We start from the raw sequence: 13,318 nt of genomic DNA, 5'->3' as shown, positions 1-13,318 counted from the left end.
GATTAAATGTACATTACAGGAATGAGATAATTAACTATATAATAAATAATTGATTAATTGGGTAGGTATATTTTGAAATATAATTGATTCTTAATAAATATAATTAATTATTTAATTAGTGATAATTGATTATGATGAGTGATAATAGATTAAAATGTTTTAAAAATAATAACAATGACTTGTATCAACAAAAGAAAATTTATTAATGATGAAAAAAAAAACTATAACCAACTTTAACTTAAAAGAAATATATTTTTTATATTATTTGAAAAAAATAATAGTGAGTCTATAAGTCCTCTAACCTAATCGAATTAATGACATCCTAATTAAATTGAAAATGACAATATCCCAACTAAGGTTTAGCCAAAAGGAAAATATTAAAATAGACATAAATTTGAGATATTTTTAGTTTTTAAATGAAATTTGAATTTATAATTTTTAGTTAATTAATCTAAAAAATTCTTAATATTTCAATATTTTAAATTTTTTGTGTCTAAAAAATATATATTATTATAAAACAACTTAAACTTTTATAAGAAAATTATCCAATAAAAGAAATTCATCCAAAAACATAGTAAATATATGATAAATTATAAGTAAGGGTTACTCTATATAAGGTTTCATAATAATAAGTACCACAAACTTCAATTCCCTCTATAATTCATTTCATTTAACATTAACATAGTCTCGTATCGGTTAATAGTCTATTTCAAACACTTTTGCATTTCTTTGGAATATATCATAAATTACTATATAATTTTATTTCATATAATTAGGATAAAGTGACAAATAATGTTTTTAATTTATATATAATGTTATAGTTGATTAAAAATGTAATAAAATGACAGTTTTATTAGGTCATTCACTTCATACATGTTTATTTTAATGCAATCTAGATCTGATATCACTTTGTTTTCATTTCTAAAGCTGCTGAATTTTTTTATCTGAAATTCGAGACATTAGATTCTGAGCGATTCCTCTGTTATGATTTTAATGAATCCACGAAATATGAATGGTGAGACTTGACAAAACAGTTTTGGGTACCTAAAATTTTGTTTAAGAAAAATGGACATGATTGATTAAGTAGCTTTTTAAAATCCTACTCTTAAGTATTGTGATTTGATGATTCCTTCAGTTTTTCATATTCGGTTTGGAAGAGAAATAAAAAAAAAAGTTATAATACACAAAAGTTATAAACGTATACGTAATGTAAAAAATATCATACAAATACGTCCGTATTTATTTTTTACATTTTAAGTTACTTTAACATATAGTAAGAGTTTTACCAGACATTTATTATTTAATAAACTAATAGTAATAACTTTCAGCTTACAACTAAATTTAAAACCTTTCAGCTAGAAGTTGATTTTATCAAACATACCTAAAGTTATTAAAAGAATTTTCATATTTCACATGTTTCACTCTAGATAAATTTATGTATATCATCATTAAAAGTTAGTTTTTATATATTATTAAAATAGATTTTGGTTCATTTATTTAAAAATTAAATTGCATTTCAACGATAACCTAAAAATATCTATTTAAATTTTAAAAAAATAATATTAAAGAAGAATAATAAGTTTATATTCAGATCAAATAAACTATTTTACAAACAATAACATTGCATCCACTCATGCCACCATTAGTTTCCCGCAAACTAGTTATTTGAATTTTCGTTTAATATTATGCTATTAGTTTTAGTCATTGCACTGTTTACTTTAAATTTTAACAAAAGTAAAAAATGTATACAAATGTCATTCAAAAAATTATTTATACAAAACAAGACATTTTAAGCTTTAAAGATTTAATATTATGCTATTTGTTTTAGTCATTGCGCAGTTTATTTTAATTAGTTAACAAAATAAAGCATTTTATTAATAAAAATTATACAAAAACCATTCTGTCTTTTTATTGAAAAGGAAGGAAAGAAACATTTAGAGAAAGCAAATAAACAAAGATCACAACATGCATTGTTTAAAAAAAAAATCTATAAACTATTTCATATAAAATGTAAAACTAAATTTAATTTTCAACACATGAAAAACCAATTTCATGATTTCCTTGTATTTCTCTAACCTATGCTTATAAATAAATTTTCTCCAATCATAATCAATCAAACTATATTAATGAACCAGTTCGATTAAAAATATTATAAAAAATAAGAAAAAAATTACCATTTATTCATATTTTCGAACTATGTCTCGAATTATCTGTCAAAATAAGAAAAAGTAATAATCAATTGATGACAGAAAAATCATTAGTTAAGTATTAGGGGTACATGATTACATATGTGATAGAATATAAACTATTGATTTTGTCATCACGAATTATTTCTTACTGTTTACAGCAGCGATGGTGTATAGATAGACCTAAACCAAATGAAAACAATGTGGTGTATCCAACCTTTTGACAAATTACAAGAACATATGACGACATTTAATTTATATCTCAACAAAAGAAGCAATATTACTTGCGACTTACTTATAGATAGCCTAATTCAACTAATAATTTAGTTAAATACTAACTTGATTTGTGTTTTGCAGCCAGGGGCTGGAATTCAAAGAATAAAAATCTATCAACAGAATTGATACACCATCTAAGGCGAGTATATTTCAAAGAATTAAATTACCTTTATAGAATGAATTGTTTCAAATGAAAACAGAGAAGAAACATTAAGAGAGATCTCCAATGCTGTGCCATCCCATACATCAATGGAGTGATTTCAAGTGGAATATCTGGCATCTTGGAATATAGGAACTCATAGTGGAAGCCTGTTCAAACTTCTTAGAAGCATCTTCGTTCTCCTCTAAGTTAATCTGGAGGAAAAACTTGACCCACCAGGATGAACTTCTCATCTTGGCCTGAAGCAAGACGAATCAGTTAATTTTTCCCCATTTTTTATATATAAAAAAATGAAAGGTGTATATATCCAGGTGATAGTATCTTTAGCTTCAAAAAGGTTGAGAGTCTAGGATCAAGACCTTCTATTCATCCAGGCTCAGTAATTGACATCAATACATCTACAAAAATATGGATAACATTCTATTATTCTTTATGTAAAATCTACTCACCGCTCTTCCAAATTTAGAAACATCCGCCACCTTCGCCTTTTGAGTGGTAGGAAAACCTTCATTATAGATTTTATCAGAAGTCAGTGACAGAACCAAGAGATTATTGACTATTGCTAAGATAGTCTTTTAAGCAACAGCACAAGCAGTATATTTAAAGCGCAAGCTCCCGACAACTCATCAACATTAACACCGGTAAAAGCAAATCATAATTCTAAGACAAATAAATGGGAGGGAGTTCACGAGTTCAGATAAGCTCAAATACACTACCTCAAACAACATTTATGCTCTAAACATTAATATCATACTAGGTGATTCAGACTTCAACAATAACAACCAAACTTTTGGACTTAAAAACAGCTAGATGGGAGTGGAATCAGTTACATGAATCAACTAACACCATTTAATGCAAGTTTCAGATAAAAATAAATTCTTAAAACAGAAGAATAAATTTAATTCATAGATGGGAACCCACATTAAATTCCATAAAATGCTCTTACCAGTAAATATTACAACACCATCAGATGATACCCTCACTAAATCCGGTAGAGTTTTATTGAGGTATCTTGGAGATAGGTAATCCAGAGCATCTGAAACAATTACAAGAGAGAAAGATTTTGGCCTGTACGGAAGAGGAAACTTGATATCAGACACACGCACACTGCTTCTACGGATCAGTGCTTTGCAACTACTATCAGCCTCCTCTATATCATATGGTTCGATTCCCCAGGCTTCAGTTTCCTCCTCCTTCAGCAATTTAGAGACCACATAGCAAGTATCAGGACCAACGTGTAAAACTTTATGCATGCTATCTCCATATGCTTTCTTTAAAATGGGAATAGACTGTTGGACCTCTGCACTGCACAAATAATCACCTGCATTTCGTTGGAAGTAATGTATATTATAACAGAATATATAGAAGTGTTGGGACACTCATGAAGTGTCTCATTTTCTTTTATTTATTCTTTGCTAATAAAAGAAAAAGAATATCTAGAAGTGCATTCACGGCAAAGATCACTGGATGAAACGAATGATAGATACTACTACGTCATGGTTTTTCAGTTATATTTGGATAAAGGAGAAAGGGATTAACATGTGATCCTCTAACCGGTATATTCAATTTTTATGAACATTTCAAAGGTTTCCCCCAACTTGGGAGGATTTTAATCATCCAAACAAAAGGAAGGAAAATCAAAACTATCTGTCATGCTCTTCACCTCCTTCTCTTCTTCCTTTGATCTATTCCCTTCTCCTTATCTCCAACATCCAAACACTAAACCCAAATTCTAACAAAATTATCACTGTTCCAGTATATTGCAGGTATTGTAAACAACAAATTAGAATAGCAAAGGAAACTGGAGTAATACAAAAATAACTGTCATCACACCTATTCTACTTACCCCCAAATCTTTAGAATAATGTCATTACAAGAAAAAGGGAAACCACAAAGATAAGATGCAAATCATTGAAAAACAATGTTTACTACATGGTAGGACAAATGCATAGAACACCCATTACGTAAGATCCAGTTAGTGTCAGCAGCTAAAACTATTTTAATCCTGTATACATGTTTGGACTGCTTACATTAACTGTACGAAGATGGTTGTCATAATAAGTTATACACAGCCAGTATGAACCCAACTAGAAGTGTCACAGTTATAATACAATTCAAAGGATGGCATCTGACACATGACAAAAGTAACACATGATTACTACTAAACAAGAAGACAAGATAAAACAACTAACTAGAACAAAAAGGTACCACCAGCAAAATGAACATTTTTTTCCCGGTAATGCAAATAAGAAACAACGAAAAAGACAATAGAAAATGCATTTCAAGCAAGAAATATGGAATTTATATTATGGGATAAATTGCTACTTTTCAAGAATCACAACTCAACAAATGTATGCCACCACAAGAAAAAAGGAAGTACAGGTGTGGAATTTTCAACCTTTGGAGACACGAATAAAAGCCAATTACATTTCAATAAAGAGAAACAACTGAACACCTTTAATCTGCTAGAAGCATTAAGTCTGATAAAAAAGAAATATATACTATTTTTTTCCCCAAAAAGAACCACATGTGACTAGTTATATTATATCACAACGCAAATCAGAGAAGAAATAAGAGAAAAGCATTAAGAGACTTAACACCATAAAAATTTTATGATTACCACAAACACCTCCGATTCCAATGAGCAGAAACTGTTCTTGAAATCTTGATCACATAACAAAAAACCCAAGAAGAACAACAAAACCATATTTGATGCAGCAGAGCCATCAGTCAAGCGTAGACCTCAAACCTCAAACGAAATGAGAAAAAGATAATTTGTGACAAACAAAGCTCCACCATGTTCAATTAAATGACAAAACCTCGCCTTGTTGCTTAAGATATCAACTTCAATGAAATTAGTGTCAAGAAAACTTCTCTGCTAACTAGGAATTAACCTCACATAATCATCAACGTACTTCTGCGCTCTACACACTTATAGCATACCAACACAATACCTTTCAGACTAAACTAAAATACAGTTCTTTAGGTACTTTTTGTGTTATTCTTCACTCAATCACATAATTCACATGATAAAGGATTGCATTAAAGGATTACGCAAACTGTCTAGGTAAAACTTCCATTCCAATTAAGATATCAGCACAATTAGTACTTAAGAAACTCTATACAAGTTTTGTTCGAATCTTAAATAGACAAAGAAATTGACAGTGAAACAAACCACAATCTAGGAGATATTATTACACGGTCCAAGACTATTACCTGTCCACGACCGGTTTCAAAGTAATAGTTAGCCAAAATTTTAAATTTGAAGGTGCCTCTCACATGTAAATTGCTCAAGATCATAGTGATCTAGGACCAGTAATGAATTCTCACAGTAAGAGGGGTAAGAAATTAGAACTTACCTTCAATCCTGCTAACAGAATCTAAACGGCTGCCAAATCCACCTGTCAAAAAACCAAGTGACATTGAATTGCATAGATAAACAAAACAAGCCAGAAGTACATCTCAGTAACAAAACGAAAAAAGTAGAACAAACCTGAGCCCCGGTAAAAATAGCCAACGACAAACAAACCTCCCTGTAGAATTACCAAAACCTCAATCAGAAAAAAAAACACCGAAAGTGAAAGCACCTCATTAAATCAACTAAAATAAAATAAAAAATCACCAAAACTACGAGTGCAATCGACAAAACCGGCGGCGACCTAGATTTCGAAGAGAACAATCCACCGCCGCTATCACCGAACCTTCTAGAAGAATTCACCGGTCTCCTCGACATAACTTTTCTATTGTCGAATCTTCTTACAGCACAAACGCGTAGTTTCAGTTACACTAATCTGCATCAAACGAATCAGAAAACGTTAATGAAAAACGCTTTCACAGTTTCACCACAATGCCGACGAGAAAACACAACGAAAGCAAGGCAGCTACATCAATGCACTGAAAACACGTTAGGAACCAAAAATCTCGAATTACCGGTAAATGAAACAATCCTACAGAACTTGCATTCTGCAAACGCTAGATCTGAGTTACACGCAATACAAATAGAAAGAAAAGAGAGAATCAGAAGAAGAAAAAAACAGAGTGTGTTGTTTTTTTGTTGTCGTGGCAATAGCAATGGCAATGTTGATGCAAAAAAAAGTAAGAGTATGTTGAGGTGTCGGTTGGTGGAATCCAACGGTGGACTGTTTCTTCCTACACCTCCTTATTTTCTTCTCCCACCTCCATAAACTTTTCATATTCCAAAAATATTCTTTTTGTAATATTCCCACATTATTCAGAAATCTTTTTTCAAATTCGTAATTAATTTTTTAATTATTAATCCATAAACTTTTTTTTAGATATATGATTAGTTTTCTGGATTACATAATCAGGAAGCCTAAATTAAATTTCAAATTATGTAATTCAGAAGCCTTTTTTTCAAATGTATATCCGGATTACATAAGGAAGTTAATCTTAAATCCTGACTTCCAAATTATATAAATTAGAATACCATTTTTTAAAAGTATATTCTGGATTACATAATCCGTAAGCTATTTTCAAATCTCATATTAACTTTCAAGTTATGTAATCCAGAATATGATAATGGTACAAGAAGGATAAAAAAATATTTTCATGTTTTTGTATGGGGTGACAGAAAAAACATATGGAGGTACAGAAAGAAACAGTCTCAACGGTGTCAAACCAGTTTTTTATAATGGGTCATGCCTTTTTGGATATGGCCAATTGTGGCTCAATAAGTAGAAGGCTTCTTCTTCCTGCACCCTCACGTTTTTCTTCTTGCACCCCACAATTTTAAATATTTCAACATTAACTTTGACCTATAATTTCAAAAGGGGCTATCGGATATCGGGATCCGGTAAGGGTGTTCTGGAAGGTAAAAGGTCATAAATTGTTGTTTTCCGGAGTGTTGAATCTGGAAGCCTAAATTGCATTACAAATTGATGGATCTGGAACTGTTTTTTTTGTATTACGGACTCCTAAATCCGGAATGCATCACTCACATTATGAATTTATGAATCCGGAATTGTCTTTTTGAACTATGGATTGTTGGATCTAGAATAATGTTTTTGACTCATGGATTCATGGATTCGAAATGCAATGATTTTGTTTCATTTTTTATTTTATTTGTAGAAGTATGAACAATATTGATGAATTTTATCAAGAATTATATGATGGGGTTGATATATGGGATGATGATATTGAGAAGTCATTATCCATGTTCTTGTGTGTTTCCATCTTCATTAACATGTTTTCTTCTAACAGAGGTTGTGGACGTAGATGATCACATTGTGAACCTCCTCCCCTAGTCTTCACCATGTTCAATTACACCATTTAAGTTAAACCAAATTACAAACTAACGAATAAGATATTGAACCAATACAAACAAAAAACAACAAATATAAAATTCTATTGAAACCAAAAGAGAGAGAAAAAACATTGTATGATTTCTACTAAACAAATATAAATAAATTATAGACAAAAAAAAATATTAAAAGAAGAAAAAAAGAAGCTCATTGCAAATCATATTTGAAGATAGAAAAAATCTTTTGATGAAGTTTTATATGTTGAAGAAAGGATGACCATAAAAACACAAATTCAGATCCACAAATTCGGAACCTTCCTGGATCCACAAATTCGGAATATTCCTAGAACCACAAATCTGGGATTTTACCGGAAGCAAAAATTCAAGATTTTACCGTATTTTGTAATCCAAAATTCTATCGGATTCTATAATCTGAAAACACTTACGGAAACAAAAATCCATAAAAAAAAAACGGATGTGCAGATTCAAAAGCAAAGAAATTTACTTACCTTTGTCAAGAGCACTCTAAATCACAAAAAAAAATGTGAGATTGAAGGAGAAGGATTTGAAGGTGTCACACTGCTGCTGGAACATGAAAGGCACGCCTAGAACATGAAAGATACGGCTGCGCAAGAACATCCTTGCCTGCACCTCTCTAGGGTTTTTTTAGGTTAAGAATATTTCTGGAATTTTAAAAACTAATAAGGGCGATTTTGTCTTTTCATAAGAATGTGGAGTGCAGGAAGAAAAATGTGGGGGTGCAGGAAGAAACTGCCTAAGTAGAAAGGTTGATTTGAACCGGATGATTTGTGCCACGTCATAGTGATGATTCAGATTAATAGTCACTGAACCGGACCGATTCTGGTGGTTTTGACAAACAGAAATTGGAGGAGAGCGAGGAGAGGAGAAATAGATGGCAATCGATGCTGAGAGAGAAGAAAAGAGGTTCAGAGTTTGTAACTGTGAGAAATTGAGAGAGAAATGTGTTTGGATTGTGGAAAATTGGTGATTGGAGTCGTTGAATTGTGATATTGTTGAGTTTGATTCATAAATGAACAAAGACGAGAGCGATCGGAACGACAAGGAAGCGCATGATATCAAACTTTGGGGAGTTTTCCTATTCGGATTAGTCGGCGCCGCCGTAACTGCCTTCTCCGTAAGTTCTCCGCATTAGTTTGTTTTTTTCCTTTTCAAAATTGTTCTTCGAATCGTATGCATGTTCCTGTTTTTAATTAGAAAACTTACGTGCTGTTCCTTAACTGCTGTTACCGTTGTTTTTTAATTAGAGTTGAAATTTCACTTCGATGATGTATAATATATGTTGATTTTCATGCAAACTTTTGTCAGAGATTAGGTGAAACTTTCATTCTAATTTTATTTTACTATTTTTTGTTTGACAGAATAATGGTCTTAGGGTTTGCATGTTCAGTGTTATTCTCAATTTTAGTTTGTGTTGTCATTCTCTCACGAACCTTGTTTTTTGAGAAATTATTACCTCCTTCGTATCATTCTAAACAATCCTTAAGTGACATATAATTAGAATTTTCATCGTATTGCATGGAAATTGGTTGGTGATCCCCCACTGTGAAATAATTTACTGTGCTTTCGTGATGGTTGCCTTTGGTGGCATCATGTGAAGAAGTTGATCGAATGAGTCATTCACCAGAATCGCTTTGATTTTGGGTGGCAGATTTGTTTTAGTAATGTTATTATTCGATGACATATATTTCCTCTTACGTATTTAGAGAATATGCTTTGTATGAAAAGCCCTTTTTTTCTTTTTTTTGTGTGTGTTTGAACTACAAGCTCGAGATACACAGGAATCATAGTAAAACTGATGGTGCATGCTATTATTGAACTCTTTGTAGCTGTCCAGGTCGCAGTCAAGAGGAGGGAGTGGCAGTTCTTTTCGATCAGCATTTCAAGAAGAAGCATCGAAGAGGTACCATAAACGACTGCAAGGGGAGTATGAGGAGGAGGTGGAGAGGGTGGTGAGTTTTCTAGTAGAGTTTATTTTCTATGTATGGTCATTGTAGAAATCATAAATCATGGTACTGGTGATTTTGAAAATAGTTACAGTAAAAATCAACAAATGTAGCATACACGACAATTTGTTATTGGATGTATCTCTGCATAGACTATTTATTCTTTCTAGTATCGATTACTTTTGTTCTTGTTTTATATTATTTTTAAGTTAAAATTTCCTTTTAAAATAAAATGGGAGATGTGATGTGATCCTTCTGATTGACGATCCTGAGGCACAGTACTTTGTGATGAAAGCAAATTTGACTGAAGTGTGTAGTTTTTAGTTTATTGATTATAGTAAGTGACAAAGAAAATGTGTTTTTTCTTTGCTTGCTTAGATTTTTAATCGGTTGGTTGATGCTAGGCAGTGTCTTGATTCTAAGTTGCTTCTTGTAGGAACGTATAAAGCGTATGCAGAGTGTGTTTAATAGAGAAAGGGATAAGCGTAGAAGAAGCTACGAGAGCTGGAGGGGAAATGGTGGTGGTTCACATCATCAACATATTCAAAGAGATGATTGGTACTGGAAGGCCGAAGAATCCTTCAGAGAGCAGTGGGCCAATTATCAACACACTCCAGGAGAGAGCAGAAACTATTCGCTATCACATCACTACTCAGTTTTGGGTCTTGACAGGTACTTACAGAAATATTGTGTTACTTTATTCAGTGAGCTCTGACCCAACAGTAAGTTGTGTCTTGGTGGTGATTGTTTAATCACGTGGTTAAATCCGAATTATCTCTTTGCATATGAAAAGGTAAGGCCGTGCACAGCGGCCCTCCCTTGTACATTTGCATTTGAGGAGACTTTGACACTGGGAGTCTAGGATAGTATAGCTTTTATGGTATTTAACGCCCTGTATTAGCAGGAGATAGATATATCAGAATGTGATAGGTACTGGATTTATTGAATAGGAACATAGAGCCAAGCTCCTTACAACCATTAGGTATTATGAAATTCTGGGACATTAAAAAACAAAAACAGCAAGAAATAACATGTCAGAGGAAAACCAAGAGAATCCCAGTCTTAGGAACAGCCACCTCACATCCTTAGGAATGGCAAACCCCACTGAAACCACCCTCTGCTCTTCTCACTGGTGATCCCGTTTATGACATGACACCCATTCTGTTAAGATTTCCTACTTTTTGTCTTTCTTCCACCAGCTCAATGTCCTCATCATTTGACTCATCTTTCCCTCCCTGGATCTTAATTAACCACCCTTTCGACCCCTTATTTATAACCCAAGCTCCTTTCTGTGTCTTTCTAGTAAAAATCAAGATATGAGCCTAACATCATGTTGTAATAATTATAGAATATATTCCATATTTTCAGCTATTCATTGATATTCACAATGATTAAACTTTGATCTTATTTAAACAATCAACAGACCATGTTGTTGCACTTGTTTGAAAAAATATTTCAACGCTTATATACATGTGAGATCATAGTTGCTAGAATAATCCAGCGCTTGTTTGCTCTTAGTTTATCAAAATTACATTCTTTATTTAATATTTAATCACATAATTCTTAAGGTAATGTCCTTTCATGTTTTATTTTAAAATCACCTACAGCATATAGTGTTAGGCATTGGAACTTTGCCTTTGTAATATCAGATACTGGATTGCTTAAGGTGTGATTATCAATTTATGGTAGAAAGTACCGAGCTCACTTATATGACATGAAAGAGCACAAGATAGCGCAAATATGAGAATCGTGTTAGGAAGAAGATGTCTATAACTAGAATATTTGAAGATATTATATAATATGATACAACAGGAGGGTAAGAGTAATATGTCTCATTTGGAGCAGTATGTGATTATGACCCGATAAAAAGGGGATGTAATTTTGGTAACTGTTGATAGCTGTTTGAACATTATTTGTTAAGGAAAACCATGCATGAATCCTGTACAGTCTACATAATAAGTTAGCAATAGCATGTCTGTTTTGCATTCAAGTAGTCATTAACGGTTCCCTTTTATGGATATCAGGTTTAGAACAACACCATATACAGATGCTGAGATTAAGGTAAATTTCCATTTTATTATTATTATCACATTTCATATATTACTGTATGCTTTGTAAACTATATCAACCGCATTGTATTGATAAAGAGATTGATTTATAAATTATGGTGGTGATAATCTTTATGTATTTTTCTTATTAGCTTCGGATATCTAAAAAGGGCTAAGATATTATTTGATGGGTGGTAGGTTTTGCACCCTTCTTATTTATTAAAACAGTTAGTTTGGTAATCATTTTGTTGGAAATTAGTGAAACCATGTGAAAAAAAACATCATTATCGTTTGTGATCAATTAAAGTTACAACTTACAAGGCTGCCTTAATTTCATTTGCAATTATTTTATCAAGTATTTCGATTGGCCTCCCTATAGAGATTGTGATCTATTTTTGTTCAGATGATGGATATTGATCTAGCAAAACCCTATGATAAGTTGCAAAAATTCCTTTGGAAAGCTCTATCGAATAAAGGAGTTTGTATCACACATATTCAAACTATAAATTATATTTATGATGGGCCAACAGCTAACTATAAACCCTAGTGTAACTCTTTCTGTAACATCTAGTTTGCTGCAAGGATGTACTTAGCGTTCATACCTTTTTGCCTTAGTTTTTGAACATCTTAATGTAAATTGCTTATTCTGTTATGTATATTGCTCTATTGGATCTTAGTTTCATTTTATAAAGTTTATCTTATCTCTTTCATAGATAGCATTTAGAACCAAGGCAATGCAGTATCATCCTGATCAGAACCATGATAATAGAGGTATGCCTTTACTAGTCATTAATAAGATCTTGTTAACTCCAACCATAGCATTATTGATTCTTGGATGTGAAAATGTGATAGAGGCTTCTGAGGCCAAGTTCAAAGAAGTAATTTGTTCATATGAGGCTATACAAAAGGAAAGGAAGAACCAGAATCTGTAATTGCCCAACTCCGCACAACAATCCAGGAACATTGAAGCAGATGAGGTATTCAAATTAATCATCAAAAGTCCTCTTAAGCTTTTCTAAAATAGTATTATCATCCAGCTAAAATATGATTCTCTTGCTTGTAAATTTTGGGTAATTATCGCATGATAAATTAATAATGATGGTGTTGATGTGTTGTATTATAAGGCTGTTGTCCTTGGATGCATTGAATTTTTTTCCTGTGAAATTGATTGTCCAGGGACATATTTAATTAATAAATAAGCATTGCAATCAGACGTCAATGGCCTCTTTAAAGTCTTTTAAATTATTTTTTACCCAATTAATTCATTTGCTGAATACTGTTGGAACTTCTCGGAGAAATTCTTCTGTAAAGTTGTTCAACACAACTTCGCAAACATTTTTATTAATATAGCAAAGAGACTTACCATACCAAATATTCTAATCACACAGTGTGTGCTATTTATA

The 13,318-nt window shown here is 32.0% G+C and overlaps 2 protein-coding genes across 4 annotated transcripts; one reads left to right on the top strand and one right to left on the bottom strand.

The window, feature by feature from the left end:
* Positions 1-2,414: 2,414 nt before the first annotated feature.
* Positions 2,415-6,804, bottom strand: LOC137816593 (putative pectin methylesterase CGR3). Of its 3 annotated transcripts, none has more exons than XM_068619791.2 (7): positions 6,553-6,804; positions 6,245-6,413; positions 6,116-6,155; positions 5,982-6,023; positions 3,569-3,943; positions 3,072-3,127; positions 2,415-2,861 (listed from the first exon to the last, which is right to left on the bottom strand). In XM_068619791.2, the coding sequence occupies exons 2-7, from the start codon at positions 6,353-6,355 to the stop codon at positions 2,709-2,711; spliced, it is 777 nt and encodes a 258-aa protein (XP_068475892.2). In that variant the 5' UTR covers positions 6,356-6,413; positions 6,553-6,804; the 3' UTR covers positions 2,415-2,708. The 3 variants fall into 3 exon arrangements, with proteins under 3 accessions (XP_068475892.2, XP_090154463.1, XP_090154466.1); XM_090298337.1 differs by having other exon boundaries at positions 6,282-6,413; positions 6,553-6,698; XM_090298340.1 differs by having other exon boundaries at positions 5,243-6,023; positions 6,553-6,664.
* Positions 6,805-8,743: 1,939 nt separating this feature from the next.
* LOC137816592 (uncharacterized) lies at positions 8,744-13,126 on the top strand. Its single transcript, XM_068619790.1, has 6 exons — positions 8,744-9,038; positions 9,751-9,873; positions 10,304-10,539; positions 11,892-11,928; positions 12,629-12,686; positions 12,768-13,126. Exons 1-6 carry the CDS (start codon positions 8,934-8,936, stop codon positions 12,845-12,847), a joined length of 639 nt encoding a protein of 212 aa, XP_068475891.1. The 5' UTR covers positions 8,744-8,933; the 3' UTR covers positions 12,848-13,126.
* Positions 13,127-13,318: the final 192 nt, after the last annotated feature.

Source organism: Phaseolus vulgaris, chromosome 1, assembly GCF_051622355.1.
Source record: "Phaseolus vulgaris cultivar YP4 chromosome 1, ASM5162235v1, whole genome shotgun sequence".
Taxonomy (NCBI): Eukaryota; Viridiplantae; Streptophyta; class Magnoliopsida; order Fabales; family Fabaceae; genus Phaseolus; species Phaseolus vulgaris.
Note: the sequence above shows the minus strand (reverse complement) of the source record. Positions and strands in the feature narration are given on the sequence as shown.

Excerpts from the sequence above, each read along its gene's own strand:
- LOC137816593 (XM_068619791.2), bottom strand. The coding sequence starts at position 6,355 with ATGTCGAGGAGACCGGTGAATTCTTCTAGAAGGTTCGGTGATAGCGGC. Across the intron at positions 6,024-6,115 it reads CTATTTTTACCGGGGCTCAG|GTGGATTTGGCAGCCGTTTA; the intron begins GTTTGTTCTACT and ends GTTTTTTGACAG. Across the intron at positions 3,944-5,981 it reads TTCTGTTAGCAGGATTGAAG|GTGATTATTTGTGCAGTGCA; the intron begins GTAAGTTCTAAT and ends AACGAAATGCAG.
- LOC137816592 (XM_068619790.1), top strand. The coding sequence starts at position 8,934 with ATGAACAAAGACGAGAGCGATCGGAACGACAAGGAAGCGCATGATATC. Across the intron at positions 9,039-9,750 it reads CCGCCGTAACTGCCTTCTCC|CTGTCCAGGTCGCAGTCAAG; the intron begins GTAAGTTCTCCG and ends AACTCTTTGTAG. Across the intron at positions 11,929-12,628 it reads ATACAGATGCTGAGATTAAG|ATAGCATTTAGAACCAAGGC; the intron begins GTAAATTTCCAT and ends TCTCTTTCATAG.